The following is a 27126-nucleotide window of genomic DNA, read 5'->3' as shown; positions in this document are numbered from 1 at the left end:
GGGAGGGGGCGGGGCCGGGAGGGGGCGGTGGGGACCGGCGCGCTCTGAGGTCCCGCCCCCTGGGAGGGCCGCGCGTGCGCAGAAAGAGTAGCTCGTCGGCCCCCCCACCCCCACCCCCAACCCTGGTCCTTCCAGAGCGTGGGTTCTAGGACTGGGGAGGTTTAACAATGCCTTTCCTGGGAATATTTTCTGGGGCAGCTGTTAGGCTTTGAAGGGTGAGAGCTGAAGCTTGGGATGAGAATTGTAACTTTTTGGGCCTCAGTTTCTTAATTCGAAAAAGTGGGGATGGTGATTTGCGCTTTCTTGTTTACGAGCTTCTTACGAAGACCAAGTGAGGTCCTGCTGGTCACAGTGTTTTGAAGAAGGAGGTCAAGACAGATGTAAATAACCAATATAACCATAGAGAAACGTTCAAGCTCACTGATAATGCATCATTTCACAATTGTTTTACAATTACAATTTTACAGTTATTTAAAATAATTTTACAGGGACGCCTGGGTGGCTCAGTCGGTTAAGCGCCTGCCTTTGGCTCAGGTCATGATCCCAGGCTGTTGGGATGGAGTCTCGCGTGGGGCTCCCTGCTCAGCAGAGAGCCTGCTTTTCCCTCTGCCTGCTCTGCCTGCTGCTCCCCCTGCTTGTGCTATCTTTGACAAGTAAATACAGAAAATCTTTTTAAAAAGATAATTTTACAAATTAAAGTAGCTGGCTATCGTTTTTCATTTATTAGAACAGGATTGAAGAAAATGGTAGGTAAATGCTTTGACAACAGAAATCTTGTTCAGTCTAATAGTAATAATCTGCCTCTCTTCAGGGCTTATGATATTCCATGCACTGTTCTTAGAGTTTCACATTTATTAACTCATTTATTCCTGTTGATAAATGTGTACAATAATGTACGTGTATAATAACGTTATTATCCCCATCTTACAGATAAGGCAACAGAGGCGCGGAGAAGTTAAGTGACTTGTCCATGGTTACGCAACTAGTAAGTACTGCAGCAAGTACTTCAGCCAGGATTCAGGAGAGGACAATGGCCTATCCAGAGGAAGACATGTCATCTGGATCCCCTACTTCTGTTCCTCTAAGAATTAGGCAAGAATTGAAAACCCAATTGATGGATTCTAAGCAAGAAGTTGTTCAATGGATATAGAGTTTTCGTTTTGTAAGATGAAAAAGTCCTAAAGATCTTTTGCACAAGAATGTGCATATATTTAATACCACTGTACTCTACACTTAAATAAGGTGGGAAATTTTATATTATGGTGTGTGTGTTTTTTTTTTACCACAATAGTTAAAAAAGCACAGCCTTTGACTCAGCAATTCCACTTCTAAGTCATCCTAACTAAATAATCACAGATAGCATTATTCTTAAGAGTGAAAAACTGGAAACAATCAAAATAATTGTAACAGGGGTTGAATAAATAAATCGGATAGCTGGCATGGGATTCTATGCAGCCATTAAAATGAGATAGGAGAATATTTATTGACATAATAAAACGTTTTTATTAAATGAGAAAGTTACAAAGAGGAACATACAACATAATCACAGTATTTGTTTTGAAAAAAGATTATTCTATACATACGGAAAAGAAGCTGTATGAAAACACACCAAAATGTAAATCCAGATTATTCTGAGAGTAGAGGGAATTTTTTTTTTATTTTTATTTTTTAGAGAGATTGAGAACTTGGGATCAGGGGCAGGCACAAAGGAAGAGGGAGAGAGAGAATCTTAAGCAGGTTGCACACCCAGGGCTCGATCTCACAACCCTGAGATCATGACCTGAGCCAAAATCAAGAGTCAAATGCCTTAACTGACTGAGCCACTCAAGCACCCCAAGAGTAGAGGGGGTTTTTATCTTCTTTGTGGTCTTCTGTATTTTGCAAAATTTTTACAATGAACACTTAAACTTTAGCAAGATTTATACTTTCTTTTAATCAGAAGAAAGTCTAACAAATGTTATTTTAAACTTCTATATTAATGTTGATTGGATTATTGTTAATAATAAAAGTGGCCAGATTAGATTGGATTATATCACAGCTGGAAACAGGGCAGGGACCTTTGGAAAGCTTTAGAAAGCCAGCTAAAACAGACTGCATATAGGGTATGAAGGAGTGGAAAAGCCAAAGGAGAATACTGGCAAAACAGTGGAGGCGCTGATACAAGTGAAGATTTGCTGTGTTGGCTTGGGAAAGGATGGGGGAAGAGGTAAGTGAGAGGGGTGTGTGTCGCGTGTGTGTAAGACAGTCAGTGTACACTTAGAGGTGGCGAGAACAGTTGTCTAGCTGCAGAAGGTACAGATGTGGAGACACTGGTTTGGGATTCTTCATCAGGAAGGTGAGGCTGGAGTCTGGAGGGAATGAAAGTCCCCTCCTTGTTCTTCCTCTATGAGTTTATGATCTCTATCTATCTATCTATCTATCTATCTATCTATCTTTCTGTCTTTTTGGGACCATCATTGAGCCAGAGTTTACATTGATATAACTATGGAATATTTTTACAGTTGAGCTGTATTACTTTCACTTTTTGGACAACCTTTTTCTCCTAGAGTCAAAAATTGCCTTTTTAAAAAATTCACTTAATTATGCATATATTGTTAATTCTTCCCCCAAATTCTCTATCTGGACTATACAATACCTCTTGATCTGGTCACCTGAATCTGGTGATCTTTCAGCGTCTTTTTTTTTTTTTTTTTCCTTGGAGACATCCTTCCTTGGGCCCATCCTCCTCTCTCCAAATTGCGATCTTGGCCTCTTGGCCTCACTGTCCAACTATTGTCCTAGGATTTCCCCTAACCACATTCTGGGGATTCCCATCTCTACTCTCCAGTGCCAAATCCCCTGATCTTCCATTTGTGGTTTATTCTCTCATTTTAGAAGAGCACATTCTCCAGTAACCTCCCCAGAAGGGGTTTATGGGAGGTAAATTTTTGAATTTGCTTATGTAAAAATGGCTTTGTTTTACTCTCACACTTGACAGTTTGGCAGGGTACAGATTTCCAGATTGGAAATCATATTCTCTCAGAATTTTAAAGGCATCGATCCATTGTCCTTTAGCTTCTCATGTGGCTAGATCCTGGAGAAGTCTGATTTATCTGATTTCCATCATATCCCATGAAATTTTTTGTTTGTGAGTTTGTTTTCTGGAATTTTTAAAGGATATATATTTTTCCTTCGTCCTTGGTGCTCTGAAACTTCATAATGTGTTGTGGTAAGTCTTTTTCATTCATTATGCTAGGCACTCAGGAAATGTGTGGGCTTTGGGGAGACTTTGTGATAGATTTCCTTGTTTTTAAAATCTTTCTCATTTCCCATCTCTCGGTTTTGCTTATTCTGCTTTATAAGAGATTTTCCTGAACTTTATCCTCTAGTTCTTCCGTTGAATGTTTTAAGATTTTATTTATTTATTTGAAAGAGAGAAAATGCGAGAAAGAGAGCATGAGAGGGGGGAGGGTCAGAGGGAGAAGCAGACTCCCTGTTCAGCAGGGAACCCGATGCGGGACTAGATTCTGGGATTCCAGGATCGTGACCCAAGCCTAAGCCGGAGGCAGTTGCTTAACCAACTGAGCCACCCAGGTGCCCCTCTGTTGAATGTTTTAGTCTCTGCTATAAAATTTTAATTTCCAGGAGTCTTTCCTGGTTCCCTGGCTTTCCTTCTGGTGACCTCTTGCTTTGTGCTGTGGATTCAGGGTCTTCTGTTATTTCATATTTCTGAGGACCTCCTTTGTGATTTTCTGCCGTTTTCTTTTACTTCCTTGATTGTCTTTGTTGTTTATTTTGGTCTCTGGCGTTGGCTCTGAAGTCGGAGGCTTTCCTCAAGTAATGATAAGAGCTGCCATATATTGGGTGTCAAGCACTGTTCTGAATATTTTACATGTTTTAACTAACTTAATCCCTAGGCCATCCCAATGAGGCAGTTACCATTCTTACTGGCAAGGAAACTGTGACACAGGAAGGTTAGGCTCTCACCCAGGTCACAGAGCTTAGAAGTGAACCAGAATCAAACCTCTAGCTCTCCAATTCACAGGAAATAGGAGGGATAGAGAAATAAATTAAATGATACCACTCGAAAGCAATCAGCCAAATCCAGAATGTAGGGCATTGTACAAGACAAATTTCTAAGTTTTACCAACAATCAAGAGTATAAAGAAAAAATTTAAAAGAAGGGCAGAGGGATCATTATAGAATAAAGACCCTTTAGAAACTTAACCACAAAATGTAATATGTGTATCTTACTTAGACCCAGATTTGAACAAACCACCTGTAAAAAGACATGTTTGACACCACTGAAAATGTGTGAATGTAGACTGCATATCAAATCATATCAAGGGATTATTGCCAGTTCTGATAGGTGCAGTGATCGCATGATGTATGTAGTTGTGGGTGTGTTTATGTGTACCTTAAAAATTACTGAGGACCCTAAGAGGTTCAGCTTATATGGGTTATATTTTTTTGAAATTTGCCATAGTAGAAATTAAAGTAAGAAGTTTTAAACATAATTATTACTTCATTAAAGACAATAATAGGGGGTAGGGGGATGGGATAACGGGGTGATAGGCATTAAGGAGGGTACATGATGTAATGAGCACTGGGTGTTATATAAGACTGATGAATCACTGACCTCTACCCCTGAAACTAATAATACACTCTATGTTAATTAACTGAATTTAAATAAAAACTTTTTTTTAAAAGATTTTATTTATTTATTTGACAGAGATAGAGACAGCCGGTGAGGGAGGGAACACAAGCAGGGGGAATGGGAGAGGAAGAAGCAGGCTCACAGCGGAGGAGCCTGATGTGGGGCTCGATCCCATAACACTGAGATCATGCGCTGAGCCGAAGGCAGTCGCTTAACCGCTGTGCCACCCAGGCGCCCCTAAATAAAAACATTTTTAAAAGACAATACACGTTAACATAAACACTTATATTACCGTAAACATATGTTAACATAAACATGACCTAAACATAGCAAATACACATGTTAACATAACACGTTTTATGAAAAACAACTATTTTCTGAAACAAAAAAAAATTAGAGGGAAGAGTGGCACCGTTTTACACATCTATACATCTCTTAAGTGTCTGGCTGGATAGGGGACAGCTGCAATCTCACATAGCCTCTTGCTTTGATCTGTGGCAGGAGGCTGTGAGGTTGAAATGGATGTAACTGGAAAAGGGGCATTTCAGTCGCCTTCTCAGATAATTGTGGATATTCTTCTTTGATACTATAGCAGACTTGGCAAGTGGTAGTTTCTGAAAGGTTACTGCAGGATAGGATCTAAAATCATACCAGTAAACTCTTCTTGTCTTTTTTCCCCGCGGCCTTATTGAGATGCAATTGGCAGGTGTACAACTTGTAGACTCGATACACTTACATATTGGGAAGTGATGACCACCATAAAGTTAGCCGGCACCTCTCCATTCTGTCACATACTTACCATTTCTTTGTTGTGGTGGGAACGTTTAAGATGGGCCTTCTTCGCAACTTTCAAATGTATAATACACCAACAAACTTCTCATACTCTGTTACAGTTAAACGCACTGGTGTATCTTGCATATTGAATAGGTCTTTTACCTTTACATGATTTTGTCAAGACATACATTAGCCATATGGAAGTTATTGGTTCACGGAGTTATGCAGATCTTTCAAATGTTAACACATTTCATTACACAACATCAAAAAATCACTAATCATTAATGTCACTGCCAATCTCATGAGAATGATCTTTTTTTATTGGGAAGCTCTCAAGCCCACAGGAGCAGATGAAATGTCAACACAGTGAAAAAATAAATAACAGCTTATTATTATGAACATAAGAATACTGTGTGACCTCATGAAAGGGTCTCAGGGGCTCCCGGAGTTCATAGACCCCACAGACCCTACACATGGCTGTCCTAAAGAAACTCTTGCACATGTGAACCACGAAAGACTGTCCCTGGCAGCACTGTTTGTAAAAGCAAAAGCCCAGACACAAGCCACCTGTTTATCAATGAAGGACTGGACGGAACATTGGTATATTCGTACAGTGTCTACCACACACTGGGGAATGAATGGACTAGAGCTCTGTGAATCCATCTGGATGAATTTCGGTATCTTAATCTGTACTCCACCAAAAAGCAGAGTGTGAACTGAGTCCCTCAGTGCAAGAGTTTACTTAGGAGGTGATCCCAGGAATCAGAAATGGTGAGTGAGAAGACAAGGAAGAAAAAGCACTAAAATGTGCATTATTGAACTAGTGATGTCTTTTGGGCTACTGTGCTCATTCCCTCTGGGAACTCTCTGAGGTATCGTATAGAATACAGCGCAGAATTGTCCCTCAAAGGTGTGAGGCTGGAGCATTTTCCACTGACGCCGTCCCTGCTCAGCTGATCCCTGGGGTATTAAGTAAGGTTCCTGAACCCCTGGGCTGCGTACAGGTTGAAGAGCCTTCCCAGCCTTTGCAGAGGCCAGATTCAGATAAGAGACACTGTGGCCTTTGAGTGGCTTGCTGGCAGCTTGCCTGCAAGTTTCACTACCCCAGAATCGGGCAAGGGTTGCGGGGGAGAGGGGGTTGAGGGCATATGGTGTGAGCCACCACAGGTGTCTGCTAGACTCAGAAACTAAGGTTGAGCGAAAAAAGGAAATCACAGAGAATTATGTACAATGTGCTCCATTTGTATAAAATTCAGAAATACATAATGCATTGTTAAGGATACAATCGTGGATATTATGAATGTAGAGTTATGGACATTATGAAAGCAAGACAGGCAGGAAAGGGTTTATCACATGTTGGGAGACAGTAAGCAAGTCCGTTTGTCAGAAAGCACACGTCGGGGTGCAGCTGGAGGTAAAGGTAGTGGGTTAATGAAGGGAGCTAATTGGAGGGTGTCTGTGAGACCAATCTTCAATTTCACTGTAATATGGAAAGTAAAGGGGAGCGAGCTTGTCAGAGGGAGTGTGACAGGATCGAAACATAGTGAAGGGAGTCACTACTCAGCGTGGAGGGAAAGGGGCCAAGGGGCAAAGGTCCCTTACAGGGGTAGCCCTGGGACGTTCCCTCACTCTTAGGGAGCCTCCTCTTTGCTCTGTTTCTTTATCAGGAGCAGACAGGCAGGGTGTGGCTTGTTGGTGTATAGGACACGGCTAGAGGGAAGTGGGTGGGACAGGGGGAGCCCCTGGCTTCAGGCTTCTTTGGGCTTCGAATAAAAAGGTGAACTCTTCCCAGGCTCGCCTCTGTAGCCCTGCCTGATGTCCCTGCCTGAGGCCTCATCTCCCTGAATGGCCGGAGGGAGCGTTCCCAGCTCGGAGACTCCAGCTCTGCTGGTGAGGGACAGAGGGCCCTCGATTCCAAAGGTGGTGAGTCCTTCTCCCTCTCTCTTTTTTTCAATCTTTTTAGTCCTTTGACTTTCTCAGGATCCTCACATTTGTTGGAGAAACTATCCCCTTTCTCGTCACTCACATTTTAGAGGATGAAATGGGGGGAGGGGAAGTGAGCACAAAAGGATGAGTGACAACGGGGCTGGATAGGTTTTGACGAAAGACTCTCATTGAAGTATTATTGTTATCATTATTCATTATAACAACCACCTTTTATTTAGCCCTTATTATTAGCCAGGTCCTGTGCTGGGTGCATTTAGACTGAGCATTTGTAGATTTCCAGGTTCGTCTTAGCCTCCTTGAAGTTGTCAAGGGAACTTCCATTGTGTGTTTTTTTCTGACTTAAAAGTTTTGAAATTAAGCTCTTTAAAACCTAAATGTAAATGAAAACCTGGGGACAACACGTTCCCAACATGTGTAGTAGAAAAAAATTGTTACTATATGAAGAATTTTGTAAACCATTGAAGAGAAAAAGGCCCACATAAAAAAATGGACAAAGTATTTAGACAGGTAATTGACAAAGCCCAAATGACAAATAAGTAATCAAAAAATATAAATTAAAATAAAACACCATTAATTCTTTTAAAAGAGATACATTTTTTTTACTCATTAAAATGACAAAGATTTTTTAAAAACATAAAACCCTGTGATGGGAAGACTGTGGGAATTTCCTAACTTTGGTAAATGGATCTGACCTTTCTAGAAGGCAATTTGGTAGTGTACATTAAAAGTCTATTTTAAAGATGGGAAACTCAAAGCCTGAGAGTTTAAGTGACTTGCTTAAAGTTACAGAGTCAACAGTTAGTTAGGGACTAAGCCAAGATTAGGGCTAAGACTTCTAACTCTGGCCCTCAATGCATTATCAATTGTAGCAATGCTTATAATAGCAATGTGTCGGAAAACCTAAATATCCTACAATATAGAATTATTTTTAAAATTCTCTGATATCCATGATGGAAGACTTAAGTCATTAAAAGAGTATTTGATGGTATGGGAAATTGTACATAATGTGGTGCTTAGGGAAAATGTCAGATGTCAACAGTATATATGCTCTGGTCCAAGTTTTAAAAAAAGTTACACATATGCACAGAAAAAATATTTGAAGAAACATAGCACTGGGTGGAGGGATTACAAATGATTAAAAACAATTTAGCCATTTTTGGGGGGTAATTTCCAGATTTTCTACGATAAGTAGGATAGAAAAAGCAATGCATTTTATTTAATAAAAACCTTTTTTAAAAAGATGTATTTATTTATTTATTTGAGAGAGAGAGCGTGCACAAGCAGGGGGAGGGGCAGTGGGAGAGAGAGAAGCAGACTCCGTGCTGAGAAGGGAGCCCTATGTGGGGCTTGATCCTGGGACCCTGAGATCATGATCTGAGCCAAAGTCAGACGCTTAACCGACTGAGCCACCTAGGCGTCCCTAAAAACCTTTTTTAAATGGCTGAAATGCTATGGGGCTATCCCGGAGGTGGGTTGGAGCTGGCTGACTGGTGGGTACCTGTTAGGGCAGGAAACGTCTATCCCAGAGGGCAATGTGAGGGGCTCACAGAGTCTGAGGGAATTTGAGGCCACAACCAGGGGACAGAGTGAGGAAAGAGGGCTTTTAGTTCCTTGAAGTTGGATGAGTACAAAGAAACGAATAAGAATTCTGATAAAGCAATGAAAAAATACGTATTTACATATAGCAGTGTTCTCAGGGGACGTGCTGACTATGGGGACTTACACCAGAGGTGGCATCCGGACAGCCAGTGACCGACCACTCCCACACACTATCTGTTCACCCTTTTCTATTTTCAGTCTTTTTCTTCTATCCTGTCTCCTCTCTACCATCTTTTAGTTTCCTTCCCTGTTCTTAGGTTTCTTCTTCCCATCAGACGTGAAAATGCATGTTGAATACCATGGTTCTTCTTCCCCACTGCTGTGTCCTCTGAAGGCTCTCAAAATTAGAATCTGACTAATCCTCCTCCTAACTCAACAATTTTGTAAACTGAAGCATCAAGTTTCCAAATTATTTCTAGCAAAGAACTGAAAGACAAGCACTCTAGATGTATAATTTTTCCTTTTTATGAAGCACAATTACAGTATATTAGAGCTGGAAAGGAATTTGGTACTCCATCAAAATTCCTTCACTAAATGAATTTACTTTTTGCTAAATTTAGTTTTGTGTTACATATTTTATTGTTATATTATGCTTTATTAATAAGTTAGGAAATAGAGATGAGAAAAAATTGTCCATATTTCCAACACCTTAATTATTAACTGTTCCTATTTTATGGGACTTCCTCTCAACTTCATCCTTAAACACTCTTTAGTATAATCATTGTAAATAGGTCATTCTGTATTTTGATTTTAACACATCATTATTAGTTTTCACTTGAAACTTAGGCTTGATGAACCATAATTTACTTAGTCATTTTCCTCACTGATGTGTTTGTCGGTAGTCCAGTTTTTCACTATTATAATAATACTGCTGAGATCATGTAACCTTCTATCTTTCAGATTCCTTTCTTAGAGTAGAGTTCCAGAATATTTCTTACTGGATCAAAAGGCAAATACATTTCTTTACTTCTCGGTTCTTCCCAATTTACAATGAACTCAACAAATGTAAGTGAATCTCCCATTTTAAAGATGGGAAACCCAGGGCTTAAGAGCTTACGTGATTTGCTGAAAGTTACAAAGTCACATAGTAAGTTAGGGACCAAGACAAGACTAAAACCAAGCCATTTGACTGTAGCCTTCCATTCACTAGGGATACCAGCTTTTCCTTTACCATTTGGTTTTATTTAGCCTTAGATTCTTGAGAATTTTCCCACTGGCTTACTCTTTGCTCTTTTCAGATGAGATTATGAATGAAATTCACATCTTTAATAAAAAAGCTAAGATCTTACATCACGCTAGTTACACTCTACCCAACAACAGAATACACATTTTTAAAAAAGGCACATGAAACATTTACCAAAATAGACCATATGCTAGCACGTGAAACAAGTCAGTAAGTTTAAAAGGATTCAGATCATACAGTGTATGTTTTTTGCCCACAATGGAATTAAGTTAGAAATTAATAACAGAGGGACACCTGGGTGGCTCGGTTGGTTGAGTGCCCGACTCTTGGTTTCAACTCAGGTCATGATCTCATGGGTTGTGGGATTGAGCCCCGGGTCTGGCTCCGTGCTCAGCGGGGAGTCTGCTTGAAGATTCTCTTCCTCTAGTCCCCCCCACCCCACTCGTGCTTGTGTGAGCACACGTGCTCTCTCTCTCTAAAATAAATAATCCTTAAGAAAAAGAAATTAATAATAGAAAGGTATCTTTAAAGTTCCCAAATATTTAGAAACTAGATAATACACTTCTGAATAACCCATAGGTCAGAGAAGAAATCAAAAGGGAAATTAGAAAGTATTTTGAACATAATGAGAATAAAAACCACCACATATCAAAATTTGTGAGATGTCACTAAGCAATAGCAGGAAGAAATTTATAGTACTACATGACTATGTCAGAAAAGATCTCAAATCAGTGACCTAAGCCGCAAGAAAAAGACAAACCCAAAGGAAGCAGAAGAAAGGAAGTACTAACAAGCGGAGCAGAAACTGATACAGTAGGAACCAGAAAAACATTAGAGAAAATCAGTGAAACCAAGAGCTGGTTCTTCGAGAAGATCGATACAAATGATAAAGCTCTAGCCAGACTCATCCTGAAAAAAGAGACACAAATTACCAGTGTCAGGAGTGAGAGAGGTGACATCACTACATTAATTAATTAATGAAGCAAATTCTTAAAAGACCCGAAGTACCAAACTCACTCAGGAAGAAGCGGATAGGTGGGGTGCCTGGGTGGCTCAGTCGTTAAGTGTCTTGCCTTCGGCTCAGGACATGATCCCGGCATTCTGGGATCGAGCCCCCCATCCGGCTCCCTGCTCTGCTGGGAGCCTGCTTCTTCCTCTCCCACTCCCCCTGCTTGTGTTCCCTCTCTCACTGGCTGTCTCTCTCTGTCAAATAAATACATAAAATCTTTAAAAAGAAGAAGAAGAAGAAGAAGAAGAAGAAGAAGAAGAAGAAGAAGAAGACGACGACGAAGTGGATAGGGACACCTGGGGTGGCTTAGTTGGTTAAGTATCTGTCTTCAGCTCAGGTCATGATCCCAGGGTGCTGGGATCGAGCCCTACATCGGGCTCTCTGCTCAGCAGGGAGTCTGCTTCTCCTTCTACCCTTCCCCCTGCTCGTGATCTATCTACCCATTTCTCTCTGTCTCACACACACACTCTCTCTCTCAAATAAATAAATAAAATCTCAAAAAAAAAAGTGGATAATCTGAGTTACCCCATGTTTATTAAAGAAATTGAATGTGTAGTTATAAACCTTCTTGTAAAGAAAACTCCAGGCCCAGATGGCTTCACTGGGTGATTTCCATCAAACATTTGAGGAAGAAATAATAACAGTGCTGCATAAACTCTTTTAGAAAATTGAAGAGGAGAGAATACTTCTCATCTCATTCTATGTTGACAGCATTACTCTTAATTACCAAAATCAGAAAAAGGTATTACAAGAGAAATACTGACCCTGTCTTTCAGTGGACATAGAGGCAAAATTCTTAGCATTTTAAAAAATTTTATCCAAATGTATAGAAAAAGGATAGTACTTCATGATTGACTGGGGTTTATCCCCAGCATGCAAGATGGGTTAATATTTTAAAAATCAGGGGCGCCTGGGTGGCACAGCAGTTAAGCGTCTACCTTCGGCTCAGGGCGTGATCCCAGCGTTATGGGATCGAGCCCCACATCAGGCTCTTCTGCTATGAGCCTGCTTCTTCCTCTCCCACTCCCCCTGCTTGTGTTCCCTCTCTCGCTGGCTGTCTCTATCTCTGTCGAATAAAATAAAATAAAATCTTTAAAAATATATTTTAAAAATCAACCGATGTAATTTACTATATTAACAAACTAAAAATTAAAAGTTATCTGAGGGTTACTGAAGGGAGGCGGTGGGTGGTGGGGTAACTGGGTGATGGGTATTAAGGAGGGTGCGTGTTGTGACGAGCACAGGCTGTTATACACAGCTAATGAATCGTCGGACACTACATCAAAAACTAGTGATGTACTATATTTTGGCTAATTGAGCATAATAAAAATAAATAAATAAAAGTTATAATCTCAGTAGATACAAAAATATCATTGGACAAAACTTAACATCCATTCCTGATAAAAACTCTCGGTAAACTAGGAATGGAAGGGAATTTGCTTGACTTGATAAAGGGCATCTATGAAAAGCTTATGGCTAATATTACACCCAATGGTGAAGAAGGAATGTGTTCTGCTAGGAACAAGGCAAGGAACCAGTGTAATAAGGCAAGATAAGGAAATAAAAGCCCTCCAGATTACAGAGGAAGAAGGAAGACTTTCTTTATTCACAGATGATGTCATCACCTATGTAGAAAATCCTATGGAAGCTACAGAAAAACTCCTAGAACTAACAAGTGAACTTAGCAAGAGCATGGATATAAGACCAATATACAAAAATCAGCTGTGTTTTTACATGCTAGTAATGAAAAATCAGAAATTAATACCATTTACAATAGCATCAAATATTAAATATTTAGGAACGAAGCTGACAAAAGATTTTATACACTGAGAGCTATAAAATAGTGCTGAGAGAAATGAAAGGTGTGAATAAGTGGGGAGATAAGCCATATTCATTGGCCAAAACATTCAATGTTGTTAAGATGTCAATGGTCCTCGAGTTGTGTATGTATATTGAACTTTAGGAAGTGAGATCATATATTTATTAGGGGGACATTCTTCATAAAGGAATTCCATGATAATCACTCTGAAAAGTGAGGAAGTCATTTGCCTACTTTGTGTCTCATGCTACAGGTGAATGCCTCCTTCATTCTTTCATCTACTGATCCATGTTTTATATTCTACTTACTTCCAGAAAGAATCCTGTCAGTGTGCTTGCATAATACCCTGGTGTGTGCATGATCGCCTTTCCTATTCCAGGTGTAAAACGAGGAAAATAATACCGACTTTTCAGGGTTATCGTCAGTACCAAAGACGATATATGTAGAGTACCCACAGGCATAGTAAATGGGAGCTATGTTAATCTAGAACAATATTAGCAATTCAAAAATATATTCATGGTTTAGTGTTAATCCGAACCTACATTAATATAGTGTTGATTATTATACTATGGATATATGTTAACTGAAGAAGGGGCCATCCTGGCCAACCGGATCAGAAGGATGAATCCTGGAGATGAGTATGGTGACCCGATGGTTATCACATCCAAATAAGAAAATCTGAAATAAAAGACCTAGCAGCACTTGTTAGTTTCCATTCCAAGCTCTGAGAAGAGGGCCCGCTGAGCAGCTGTGGCTGCGGCTTCTGGCTGTGGACCCCGGGAGCGGAGGGGTGGGGGGTGGGGGTCACTTTCAACTGTGCTTCTTTGCCTCCTGGGCTGTGTGTGCCTTTGCTCAAAGTTTACTCTGTTTCTCTTCCTTCTCCTTCCTTCCTGGTCATCTTCCTCCTCCTTCTTTTAATATGCACTGTATTTGTTTTCTGATCATCAACGTTATATGTATTCAAGTAGAAAATTTTGAAAATGTAGAGGAGTATAAGGCCACCTTTAATCCCCACTGCCTTCTTTTTTCTAAGCACCTTCTCCCTAAATGGTATCATACTATGTATATTGTACTCAAAGTTACTGGTTTGGATTATAGTAAAAATGTCCCAGTGCTATTAAAGATTGTCCTATGACATGATTATGAAATGCTGCATAGTATTTCACTGCAAGAATGTATCATAAATAGTTCACTCTTTTCATTTTAATGAACTTCTGGGTTTCTTTCAGTTTTTCCTTTTCAAAAATAACTTTGTGATGAGCGTTCTCACCAGCAAATCCTTACACACATCCTTACTGATTCCTATGGGATTCTTTTCTGGAAGTGAAATTACTGGGTTAAAACTTCTGCATATTTATAAATCGCTTAATACTTATGGCTAAATTATCCTTGTGACAGTCGTTTAGCAATGAACAAGGGAGTTGGTTTGCCCGCATGTGTGATAATTCTGGAGATTAAAAAAATATTAGATAATTTGAAAGGAAGACAAAACATATCTAACCGTGGTCTTAATTTGCGTTTCTCTTTTTGACTAGAGAGTGAATGTCCTACTTCTGATGTCATCCTCCCCGGGGTTAGTCTGCTCCCACAGCTGCTTTCTGTTCATCAGGAACGTGGTAATGTGCTTCAGGGAGACTCCCCTCCTCAAGCCACCTCAGCTGCCTTCTGACAGAGTGACAGTGTGATGGAAGGACTTCATTTGCTTTTTTTATTTTTAGAATCTGGCGCTAATGAGTTCACATGTATTTTCTGTGAATCCTCACTATAGCCCTAGCTATGAGATAGGTACTATTATTAGTTTCATTTCATGTGTGAATTGAGAGGAGACTTGGAGAAACTAACTAACCAACTAACTAACTAATTAACTAACTAACCTGTCTAACGTCACACAGCCAGGTAATGGCAGAGCCAGGGCTGGAACCCAAGCTGACTCTAGAGCCCAGCCTCTTAATCACTTAATAATCTATCTGAATCTCGGAAGATGGGGCTGTGGGGGTCTCCTCTTACTTGACTTCAAGCAGCCGTGGTTCAGCGTGGAGCTCTGTGTCACTATGGGCATGTCTACCCAAGGGGTGTTACAAAAGCACCTTCTAGTTGAGGGGTTTGGGGATTGGGGTAACTCCCAGGGATCCTGGGCCCTGCCTACTTCCACCTTGGATGATAATTTTTTTAAAGATTTTATTTATTTATTTATTTGAGAGAGAGAGTGATAGAGAGCACGAGTAGGGGAGGAGAGGGAGAAGCAGGCTCCCCACCGAGCAGGGAGCCTTATGCGGGGCTCGATCCCAGAACCCTGGGATCATAACCTGAGCGGAAGGCAGACACTTAACCGACTGAGCCACCTGGACGCCCCACCTTGGGTGATAATTGCTAAGGCAGAGAGCTTTTCTCCTTGACCTAACTTCTGTTGTTCAATTTCTGAGTAGCTGGTAACTGCGGGAAAATGGGTGGGAGAGAGGGGGAAAAAAGTCCTAACTGTAATCCTGACCACGCTGTGTCCTGGTGCTGCGCTGCCAGCTGCAGCCCCAGGGGATTAGAGATGGATGTTACATACATCATGACTGAAAAACATCAGCGACACCACCTTAAAGCAGTGTGCTGTTTGCCATGAGAGAAACCGAACTGGAAATTTGTTCAAAGCTTAAGTCCCTCTTCAGGTTCCCACCCTCCCTTTGACGGCCCACTTCCTCCGAGTCCCATTCTGCCCTGTTCCAAGACCTTCAGGGGCCTGGCCTGATGACTTCTACAAAAACCTTCCTCTTTGAAAAGGATTTGAAATCTTGGGGAGAATTTAAGAGACATTATCTCTTCTGGAAGTTTTTTGTTTATTTGTTTGTTCTTCTAGAGAGAGAGAGAGAGCAACTGGGGCTTGGGGGGGCAGATAGAGAGAGAATCTCAAGCAGGCTCCATGCCCAGCATAGGGCTGGAGGAGGGGCTTGATCTCACAACCCTGAGATCATGACCTGAAGAGTCTGATGCTTAACTGGCTGAGCCATCCAGCTGCCCCACTTCCTCGAGTATCTTTACATTTAAACTTCATCCCGAGTTGTGGCATGAAAGATTTGTTTCCTACTAAAGGAATTTCTGGCAGTAGCAAGTAGGTGGGGAGAGAGTTTTCTAGTAGGGAACCCTCTGGGGTGTGCTTGTGGTTCCTGCGCTCGGTGATTTAGTAATAACCACTACAGCACATTCACTGAGCACTTCTGCCAGGCATTTGTGGCAAGAGCTTTCCATGCACTGTCTCCTTGAACCTGGGAAGAAGGTTCCACCTTTATAGATTAAGCCGTGGAGGCCCACAGACATTAAACAATGTTCCCAGGAACACGGAGCTGGTACCTGAGTGGAGCCAAGACTTGAATCCCCTGTGGGTGGAAGAGTGGCCAGCAACAGGCCCTTTCCAAGTCTGGTTTCGGACACTGAATGCTAGAAGAAGCCTGTATTCTGGTGTGTACCTGTTTAGTCCTAGGTGTAAGTCCCCGTTCTTCCAGACTCCTCCCTAAGCCTTCCAAGTCTCACTCAGTGTCTCACTCTCCGTGTCTCCATGGCCCTCACTCACGGCATTTATAGACACCCATGACACCAGCCTCCGCGTTGAGCACTTCCCTCCTTCAATCCTCACAATACTCCTGCCAGGAGGCACAGTTATTATACCCATTTTAAAGACAGAGAAACAGAGTCTCAGTCGCAAGGTTGCCCAGAGAAGCTAAGTTATAAGTTGACGTGGAGGTAAGTAGCAGGGCTGGGATTCCACCTGTGGGCTGTGTGGTTCTGGAGCCTTGGCTGTGCAGCCTGCCTCAGCACCCCACCTGCTTACCTCGCGCCCAGGCCCACGTCAAGCTCACCAGCCCTTTCTTGTGTCTCCCTGCATCTGTCCTAGTTCGGTCGGAGATGGCAAGTTCCTCTGGCTTCTGGCTCTCCGGCGGCCTCGCGGCACTCGTGTTCCTCCGGCTGCCCGCGCCCTTGTCAGGTAGGAGTTGGTGAAGCTCTTTCCCTGCCTGGGACGTCTGCCGAACGACTCCCAGGAACAAGGGAGCCTTATTTCTAACCGCCTTCCGTCCTTTCCAGTGTCCTTCCCTGGCCCTGCTCTTCGCCAAGACACCCCTTTCATCCTACGCCCAGCTCCCTTCTCTGGTCCCTCCCTGACGCCCTTGTCCCCTTTCTGTCCGCACCGCACAGGGGACGCCGACGACTACCACCTGGCCCCGCTAGGAGGCACAGCCCAGCTGCTCTGCCCGCTCGCCCTGTGGCCGGTCACTGTGCCCACCGTGGTGACCTGGCTGCGGTCCCCACGCCCGGACGGCTCCCAGGTCGTGCACGTGTTCCGGGACGGGAGAGACCGCGAGGAAGGCGTGATGCCGCAATACAAGGGGCGGACGGCGCTGCTGAGGGACCCCCGAGAGGGGAGCGTGTCCCTGGAGATCCGCCACGTCCGGCTGGAGGACCGAGGGCCGTACCGATGCGAGGTCCAGATCGGAAACGTGACTCGACAGGGCACCGTGACCCTGCAGGTGGCAGGTTAGTCATTTTCAAAGGGGGGACGGAGGTGCCCCCAAGACCTGAATCGGGGGATGCCGTTACCCTAGGGGCGGATTCGCGAAGGTGTGAGGATGAAGCCAGAGACTGTCTCGCAAGGTTGGGAGGAGCCTGGGGGTGGGGAGAGGGCAGGCGCGCAAGTGCCCCGAACAGCCCGCCTCCCCGGGAAGCTGCGGGGAGGGGGCAGGGCTCCGGCGGGACCGCGCCCCCACTGCCAGGCGTCTTTGCCCCCGTCCCCCTCCAGTTCTAGGCTCCGACCCTTACATCCACGTGAAGGGCTACGACGCTGGATGGATCCAGCTGGTGTGCAGGTCCGCGGGATGGTTTCCACAGCCTTTGGCCGAGTGGAGAGACCCTCAAGGCAGGGTGCTTCGTCCCCTGTCGGATGGCCATGTCCTGGAAGCTGGGCTCTTCCGGATAGCGGTGTCCAGCAGAGTCAGGGACAGCACGCTGGGAAATGTGTCCTGCACCGTCCGCAATTTGGCCCTCGGCCAAGAGAAGACCACGGCCATGCTCATAGCAGGTAAAAGCCGGGGCAGTAAACGGGCTTGAAGCCCCTGGCGAGAACTCCTACCTTAGTGGAAACTTTATAAAGAATTTTCAAATTTTTTAAATTCTAAGAGTAACACACGTTTGTGGTAGAAAACTTGAAAAAAGGATGAACATTATAAAGAAACCAAAAATGGCCTATTAGGTCATAAATTAGAACTGCTGCTAACCTTTTGGGGCATTTCTTTCAAGACGTTCTCATATGTCTGCGTCTCTGAGTGTGCGTGTGTTTGCAGGTATGGATTCTGGGTATCTTCCCTTCAGTTACAACGTCACGAGCATTTTCTGCCCATGTCCTTAAGTAGTTCTTTGCAACATGATTTTTAAGGGCTACATAGTAGTTCGTTGTGTGGTTATAGCATAATAAAACTAATCAAAGCCCCGTTTCTGGACATCTGGACGGTTTCCAATTTTTCCTCCTATTATAATGAATGGTGCAGTGAACATCTTTGCGCAAAGTTTGGGAAGTGATTCTGATTATTTTCTTAGAATGCATTTCTGGAAGTAGGATTAAGGGGTCCAAGGGGTATGAATCTTTTAAAGACCCTTGAAACACAGAGTCGTGGGGCAGAGCAGAGTGGTTTTGAAGCCAAGACAGACTGTGGCCTGGGGTCCCAGATGAGAAGGGGTCATGACTTCTGTGAATCCTTTCTTTTTTCCCCTCTCTGTCCCCCTCCCTTCCCTGACTACTGTCACTGAGTGCTAGGTGCTGTACTTGCCTGACCTCTTTAAATCTCCCAGCAACCCAATGGGACAGGGATTATATTGTCTCTATTTTGTAGACGGTCAACCAGGCTTGGGGAGGCCCAGTCCCTCGCCCCGGGTCGCACAGTGTTGAGTGACGCGTCGCATCCAGCTGAGGCTCTTCCCACTGGTCACAGAGCTGCTTCTGCTCTTTTTTTCTTTTTTCCTTTCTCCTTTCTTCCTGCCTGGGCTTTAGGTCTGCTCCTGTAGCGCCGCAGAAATTGTTCTGCCCCTGCTGGTAGGGCTCAGGGCCAAGATGTCACTCACTGACTGTTGTTTCACAGCAGAGTGAGGACTTGATGGGGAGACAGGTGGGTGCTCATGAGAAGACTAGAGAGGATCCTGGAGGAAGCCCCTCCTATCCTCCAAAGTCCCTGGAAAATGGCTCCATATTGGGCAGGCCAAGGTTGCAGTTGAAAAGTGGAGTTGAACCCGTTGTCTTCAGGCAGGACCATCAAAACTACCCCTAAGAAATGAACATCTCACTTTAAAGTCATCCCTGGGTCATCCAGGGTGGGGGTTACTGAGAGAAGCAAAGACCCTCACCAGTCTTGGCTGGAGGTCTCTCCCTAGACCCGATGGAGACGGTTGGGTGTGCTTGAGTCATCTGCACTCTGAAGTGGGGTCCTTGGCATGGGAGAAGCTGTCAGATGTCTCTTTGAGGGTGGCCATTGGTGGTTTCTATTTTAGCCCCGTCTCCAGGGAGGATCTCCTCCTCTGCAGTGGCTCTGGCTGTGGTCCTGCCTGTCCTGGGGGTTCTCATCATCGTGGGCATTTTCCTCATCTGGAAGCAAAGAAGATCAAAAGGTAACCAAGTGGTGAGGGAGTCCTGGCTGGCCAGAAGTGGGACGGGCTTCTCGAGGACATGGCCGGGAAGAAGTAGACGTGGCCATGAATCATCCATAGGTTGGAGACCCTGTAACATGGCTGAGAGAGAACTGGGAGAGCCCTGCTTGGGGACTCCCAGTGCAGAGAGGGTCAGAGAAACTGCAGAAAACTCCTGGGCAGAGCTGTGAATCCTTATCTTTTGATAAATCAGAAAATAACTGATCATGCCAGCCTTCTAGTTAGTTAAGAAATTCAACTCTATCCATTAGATAGAACCCCATAAATATGGTTGAATTTCACAGGATCACAGGGTGACAAATGACCCTGGAAGTCACAGAATCCAGTACTCCTTCCCCCATCTGATGGTTTGAAGACCCTCTAATCCTTTCAAATAGTCTCACGCCCACAGTGACAAGGAGCAAAGTCCTACTCAGGCAGCTTGGGCCATCTTTGGACAACCCTGCCTCCTAGAAAAAGCCCTTCCTTACACTGAGCTGACACCTCTCTCTGTCTTCCAGAGAAGCTTCTCTATGAGCAGGTGATGGAGGTAGGTAAGTGTCCTGAGCTGGGTGGGGATGTTACTGTGTTTTGTTCATTTCGTGCTCCCAGTGCCCATGAATCTAAATTGTATACCTGAAAATGTCAGTCCCTGCTGTGCTTGCTGGCAGGGTGGTGGGGCGGCTTTACTTGTCCAGTTTTCGCAAACTCTTACTTGTCAGAGCTGCTTCTGGTATGTTTGGTGATTTTCGTTTGTGAACTCACTGCTTGGTCTCATTCTGTGGGAGTCGTGTAGCTGTAACGTGAGGGTAGCTTTTATTCACTCGACAAACAATCAGTAACGTCTACTAAGCACCGCGGACTATACTAGACGCTGGGGCCCCCATGCCGTGTAAAAGCAGACCCAGTCTGTGCCTTCTTGCAGTTTTCAGTCTAGTCAGGGAAGCATACATGAGTGAAGTAACTACACAAATAAATATGCATCAACGCCACAAAAGGATGTTCTAAGGGCTGCAAAGACTAGAACCAGGAGGAGCCAACCAACCAAACTTGAGGGACAGGAGCGGAGTCCCCAGAGGAAGCGATGTTTGATCTGGAAGACATGCAGGGTTGGAGAAAGAGGGAACAGAAAACCTTCCACAGCAGAAAGAACGACATGCGAAAGACACACAGTGCAGAAGTGAGGGGAAAGGTGGCGGGATGAGGCCGTGGACTTTGCAGGGGTCAGGCCAGGGGAGGCCTTGCAGAGCACGTGAAGGGTTTTTGGTTTTCCTTCTCGGAGCGGTGGTAAAGCAGTGAACGGGGCAATCCTGACCAGAATTGTGCTTTGAGAAGCGCTCTCTGGCTGCGGTGTTGAGAAAGGGCCAGAGGGGGTAAGACAGGATGTGGGGGGTGCTTGGGGGGGGGCACCATTTCTGTCATCCAGATGAGAGATGGTGAGAGCCTGGGTCAGGGAGGTGGAGATAGGGAGGTTCAAGAGCGGGTGAACTCAGTAGGAGTCGGGGACCCTCAAAGTAATGGCACGGAATCTCATTTACTTTTCTTCCTCTAGAAAATCTTCTCTCAGACCACGCAAAAGAAAAAGGTAATTATATGTATAGAATAAAGAGTAGGGAACAAATAACAAAGAACATATTCTTTCTACTTCTACATGAATGCTGACAGTCTATCATACATACATGATACACACACACACACACACACACACACACACACACCTTCCACTGATATTATTGGAATCTACTTTCCCATATCAAGGGGCTATAGGGCAGCCATGGTGAGGGGACGCCCTTGGTCAACAGTCACAGGTCTGACTGTCCTGAGCTCCTTCATCAGCCTTTCCACCAAGTACTTGAAAAGAAGGTCTAGTTACTATTTAAAAAGGTATTATTATGGTCACATGGGGTGTATGAACATCTCAAAAATCCATACGACTTTTGCATTGAGAAAGGCACCCTGATATGATGGGAGGGTCACAGGCTCTACAGAAAATGACTGGCTCAGTGACATCTGGCTCAGATCACCGGTCTGCCACTTACTGACCTTGGACAAGGCACTTTACTGCTCTGAGCTTTGGTTTCCCCATCTGTAAAATGGGAACACGAAGTCCCCTCACCTGATTGTTTTCAGGATTAAAATAGACAACCTAGAAATTTCTTATTACGAAGTCTGGTACCCTTTTCCCTTCCCATCTTTCATCTTCATTAATTGAGCGTTTGCCCTGGGCCACTGTGAGTAAAAGACACACCCAGGGTGCAAAAAAACAGGGGCTCTGCCCTTGGAAGGTCTTGCTGGGAAGACAAGTCCCCGGCTCAGAAATGGCTCCGTCTGCACTGATTTCCGCATCTCCTCTCCTCCCAGGTGGTGAAAGTGTGGGCGCGCACACCCCAGGGGCGCTATGGCCATTCTGTCCAAGGGCGGAAGGCACAGTGTGGGGTAGTGAGGCTGGCCTCCGACTGGGAGGCAGACAGACGTGGGTTGGAATCCCGCCTCCTTGGCCACTTATTAGCTGGAGGACCCGGGCTAATCTCCCTGTCCCTCTGAGCCTCAGCCCGGCACTCTATAAACTGGGGCCACTAATTATGGGCACCTCACATTGTGGAGGATTATAACAGGACACAACAGATGGAGGCTATTAATAATGGGAAGAGTAAAAAGAAACCCTAAGTTCCTTAGGGGCCGTATCATATGCAGTTTCACTGCCCGAGTGTGCGAGGCCTAACCCATGCCCAGCCCTTAGCACAGGGCCTTGCAGTGGACCCTGATGTGTAACTTTAATTCTCGGGCAGAGCCAGCGCTGGGAGACAATGTGGGCTGATGGCCTTCCCGGAAAAGCCACAAGTTCAGTACTCCCCAGAAGCCTACAGCTTATGTCCCCAAACCTGGGATCTCCAAATGTATCAGTCTCTCCGTAGTACTTCGAGGGCGGCACCGTCGAGAATCACAGAGCCCCGGCGACGCGCCAAGGCTAGGCCTACAGCTAGTCTTTAGGCACAGCTGTCCCCGGCAGCAGGTTGTTAAAGGGCAGTAAGGCACTCATGAGCACGCAGTTACACACACACAGACACTCATGGGGACCGCAGAAAGGGAGCCGGACAGAAAGGGGGGGCAGAGAAAGGAGAACCCAAAGTTCCGGGCAGCCCGGGTCATCGGGAAAGTGGCACCAGCACCACCGGGCTCTGCAGTCCGAGCTTTGAGGGATGCGACTGATTCCAGGGCCCACGGGCTGGTCATGGCCCCTTCCACCAGGGGGGATGGAGTGATGAGCCTTCCTGCGTCCCGGGGATAAAGCAGCCCCATCTATTCACTCGTGCCTTTTTCTGTTTTTTTAGGAAGACTCCATAAAGCCCTCAGTAAGTTCCACTCCTCATCCGTGCCGCAAACCTCCTTCTGCTGACGTCTTTGCTTTAGGATGAGTTGTCTGGGTTTCACTTCTTGGGGTAGAAGAGGGGGGCAGGGGTACTTGAGGCCATGGGGGTTGCAGATGTACTGGTTCTCAAAGTCCTCTCTGCTCAAATATTCCCTGTTCCTCTTTCCCATAGAACTGTTTTCTGCTCTCTCCCTGGGAAAGGTTTTACCAGGAAGCCTTCACCTCCCATAGGTGAAGCCGCCTGGGAGACCCTTTTCATTCCCTAGGCGTGACATTCCCTTCGGAGGGATCCGAAGCACATGAATCCTCGTTAAAGTGAATGTGCGGAGCAGTGTTTTTCCACCGCTTCACATATGAGAACCTCCTTATAACCAAAACATCTTCAGACATTGACAACATGTCTGTTTTGTTTTATGCCGCGAAAACATACCTAAGGAAAAGGGAACGGGTGATGGTGTTAAATGAACTCACACTTTATTCTTCTCCCACAACATCCTACAAATGACGTTGTCATGGCTTATATGCAGGAGATGTGTTATTGACTCGGTCTGTTGGGAAGTTCTGGTGGACCCAGGAATTGGTTGACCCCCGCCGTGTGGCTGGGGAGCCCTGGCCCGCGGCTGGGAGCCCCTGCTGCTGCAAGCCCCGTCGCGGGGAAGCGCAGCGCACTGAGATCCCACCTGGGAAGGTGGTTGGGATGGGACTGCAGCGCTCTGGGCACGCAGAAGCCCTTGTTCTGATTGATGCCACTGTTTTTATTCTTCAGAGAAGCTCCGGAGTGAACTGAGTAAGTGTCCCGTGTTCTTCTAACGCCCGTACCACCAGATCTCCCGTTGAGTCTGTATTTCCAGCGATAGCTCACCCCCTTCTTTCTTCTTTTATAGAGTTGAAAAGAGCTGCAGCGAACTCAGGTGAGGCACACCTTCCCTGCCCTTGGCCCCCACGCCCCAAGAGTTCTCCGTTTTTCTGTCTTTTAATTCAAGCATCCCCTTTACGTCTTTCAGGCTGGAGGAGGGCGAGGCTGCACTTCGGTAAGTTACACCAGTCAGGGCATCCACATGTTGGAGCCCCTGGCTCCGGTCCTGTGGAATGCAGACTGTCATTTAAAGCTTTTTAAAATCACATCTGTTTATCTGCATATCAAATTTTTAAAAATCTTTGTGATTTTTGGGGTCACATTTAGATTTAGATTAGATTAGATTAGATTAGAAAGTCTCCCCTCTTTTAGAACACTGATAAATATAGATGTTGATCTTCTTATGGGTTCTCTATGATTTTTGAGATTTATCGTAAGTGTATTGGTTATTTGTATGTTATCTTCGTGACTTGTCTGCTCCTGTCCTGTCCTGGCTACTTTTTGATTTGTGAGGGTTCTTTCTGTATAAAGTATACTAGTCCTTTGTCTTATTTTTCACAACTTATTTTTCCACTTTTTCATTTTCATTTAACTTTCCTTATGATATTTTTTTGATGTGTGAGTGTTTTGTTTTTACGTAGTCAAATTTATTCTACTTTTCCTGTAGTCCCTTCCATGCTTTCAAGTCTGGGAAGTCCTTCCTATCCACAGCTGGACCAACAGCCAGTACTCCTGTTTCTTTCCACACACCTGCTACGTCCTTCTTCAAAGATCAGTTTTCTTGGGGGGCAGTGACTGAGATTCTCAGAGAAGAGAATGGGTGAGGCTCGTGCTCTCACAATGCAGACCCAAAAAAGGTTTTGTAGTTTTATTCTAAAAGATTTGCACATCTCTTTTCATTTTATTCTTAAGTAGTTGGCTTTTTTTTTTTTTTTGCTGCTATTTTAATGAGACCTGTTATTTTCACTGCTTTGCAGTCCTTGTCAATTTTCCGGCTGCTCATCCCCCTTCTGTTCACACGGCTTCCTTCAGGCAGGTCCAATAGAGTTGATGAGTTGGCACTTGAGAGAACACCAGATCACCTTGGTTGGCATTCGACCCTTCCGACACTCATGGTCCGGCTCACCCCCACCACCTTGACTGAGTACGGGTTTCACGGGTTCACTCTCCAAGAAGAGCCTGTCTTCTGTACTTGGGGAAGGGGGGAGACTCACTGTGACCCTCGTAATCCACAATTTTAAAGAAGAATCCTTCTCTCTATATTACCATTTAAAAATAATGAGTGTAAGCAATGATTTTAACTACCAAAATGGGCATCACACAGTCACTGTGTGAACTAGGCACCATCTCACGCATTAGCTCATCAAATTTGTACAAATTTGCCCCCACTCCCATTTTACAGAGGAAGGAACTGAAGCTGGGAGATAAATAACAAGCCGAAGGTCACATAAGCAGCAAGCGGCAGAGCTGGGACTCACACAGCCGAGCTGGCTACTGGGTCTAACATCAAAGCCTGTGTTTATTGTCATACATTAGATTCCTTGGGACCATCAGAGACAAAGGCAGTGTCTCCTAAGGATTAAGGCAGCTTCACAGACAGATGAAATACTTTGTCCTCCTTCAACTTAATACACTGCTAGCAGATCTAGGAGATTGGAAGACAGTTTTCTTTGGCTCCCTTGCATACAGGGGAGGGGGAACCATGAACTCAAATAGGCCAACAACAGTGGTCACAGACCTAGAGATTATCTTTCCCTCCAAATTTACCCAAAGATCCCCTAAGACCTTGCCTTCCCCAGCCTCACCTGTCCGTGACTCTCTGCAGTGGCAGTGACCCTGGACCCGGACACAGCACATCCCAAACTCATCCTGTCTGAGGACCGGAGATGTGTGAAGCTTGGAGACAGAAGGCAGCCTGTGCCCGATGGCCCCCAGAGATTTGACTTCGTCGTCAGCGTCCTGGGCGCTGAGTACTTCACGGCGGGCTGTCACTACTGGGAGGTGGACGTGGGAAACAAGACCAAATGGGCCCTGGGGGTGTGTAGTGAGTCTGTGAGCAGGAAGGGGAAGGTCACCGCCACGCCCGCCAACGGACACTGGCTTGTCCGCCAGAGTAGCGAGAAGGAGTACGAAGCTCTCACATCCCCGCAGACCACCCTGCGCCTCAAGGAGCCCCCGCGGTGTGTGGGGATTTTCCTGGACTATGAAGCAGGCATCATTTCCTTCTACAATGTGGCCAGCAGAACCCACATCTTTACTTTCACCCATACTTTCTCTGGCCCCCTTCGCCCTTTCTTTGAGCCTTGCCTTCATGATGGAGGGAAAAATACAGCGCCTCTAATCATCTGCTCGGAACTCCAGAAATCAGAGCCGTCACCTGGCCGGGAGCCAGAAGAAAAAGGCCACGCAAACGGAGACGTGGCCATGAACGTGGACCCTTCCTTATTCCCACCTCAGGCATCAGAGCTTTTTCCACCCGGGGATATGATCCTGCCCTGGCCCTCTGACCTTGCCCCAGCCCTTCAGGGGCTCAAGGTTCCTTCTTTTTAGGGCCGTTCTTCATTACCTGCTCCCCTGATGGCCCAGCGCCCTGCCCTGGATTTCAGTCTGCTGGCCCAATGCCCGACTCCGAAACATGCCATCTCCTTTCTCCAGATCTAGACATTGTGATTTTGATTCAAACCACCTTTCACCCAGGACTCAGTTCTAAACTCTGTCATCCTTCTGGGGACTTTAAAGTTCCCATTGCTCAGGAAGAATTCTTGAAAACCAAACGAACCGTCAGATTAGGTTCAGGTGATGACGGTGAATGTGTGTCACCGAGATACAGGGGTTCTCTGCTCGAGGAGCTATTTAGAGGAACTTCACCCTGCCTCATCCTGCACTTGACCTTTTAGTCCTGAAGTTATGGTGCCTAGTCCCTGACTTCTCTCTTGTCCCCTCCAGAATGGCTTTTTTCCCTTCTCTGAGTGCAGACTTCTAGCTCCCAAAGCCAGCTTTTTAAAAGTAAACATGTTTTGGGTCACATGCTCTTCCTTCTTTCTCCTGGAACACGGGGCGGGAAAGCTGGAGGGGTAAACATGCCATCCCTTTCTGTGTCCTCGATGCTCGTTTACAGCGTAGTTTCCTGACGTCTAGAGCTAACGTACAGTCTTCAAAGCTAGCTTACCTCCTGATGCTCACCAGGTGCGGGGATCTCAAACGTGGTAGCCACAGTCCCGAAAAGCCTCAAGAGCGCAGTCAGGGAGCTGGGACTCCCAGCTGCAGACGCGCAGCCCATCT

General features: G+C 45.1%; 1 protein-coding gene across 3 annotated transcripts; it reads left to right on the top strand.

The window, feature by feature from the left end:
- The first annotated feature begins 7091 nt into the window (after nt 1-7091).
- On the top strand, nt 7092-26500 carry LOC103670824 (erythroblast membrane associated protein (Scianna blood group)). 3 transcript variants are annotated; one of them, XM_040627428.1, is made up of 13 exons: nt 7092-7330; nt 14503-14583; nt 16845-16934; nt 17144-17482; nt 17745-18023; nt 19484-19600; nt 20140-20172; nt 21171-21203; nt 22951-22971; nt 23755-23775; nt 23873-23899; nt 23993-24019; nt 25670-26500. In XM_040627428.1, the coding sequence occupies exons 3-13, from the start codon at nt 16856-16858 to the stop codon at nt 26392-26394; spliced, it is 1701 nt and encodes a 566-aa protein (XP_040483362.1). In that variant the 5' UTR covers nt 7092-7330; nt 14503-14583; nt 16845-16855; the 3' UTR covers nt 26395-26500. The 3 variants fall into 3 exon arrangements, with proteins under 3 accessions (XP_040483362.1, XP_040483361.1, XP_040483363.1); XM_040627427.1 differs by lacking the exon at nt 14503-14583; XM_040627429.1 differs by lacking the exon at nt 14503-14583 and having other exon boundaries at nt 7092-7333.
- The last annotated feature ends 626 nt before the right edge of the window (nt 26501-27126 follow it).

This window comes from Ursus maritimus, unplaced genomic scaffold (genome assembly GCF_017311325.1).
Source record: "Ursus maritimus isolate PB19 unplaced genomic scaffold, ASM1731132v1 scaffold_12, whole genome shotgun sequence".
NCBI lineage: Eukaryota > Metazoa > Chordata > Mammalia > Carnivora > Ursidae > Ursus > Ursus maritimus.
This window is presented reverse-complemented; position numbering and strand designations above follow the sequence as displayed.

Excerpts from the sequence above, each read along its gene's own strand:
- LOC103670824 (XM_040627427.1), top strand. The coding sequence starts at position 16,856 with ATGGCAAGTTCCTCTGGCTTCTGGCTCTCCGGCGGCCTCGCGGCACTC. Across the intron at positions 18,024-19,483 it reads CACGGCCATGCTCATAGCAG|CCCCGTCTCCAGGGAGGATC; the intron begins GTAAAAGCCGGG and ends TTTCTATTTTAG. Across the intron at positions 24,020-25,669 it reads GAGGGCGAGGCTGCACTTCG|TGGCAGTGACCCTGGACCCG; the intron begins GTAAGTTACACC and ends GACTCTCTGCAG.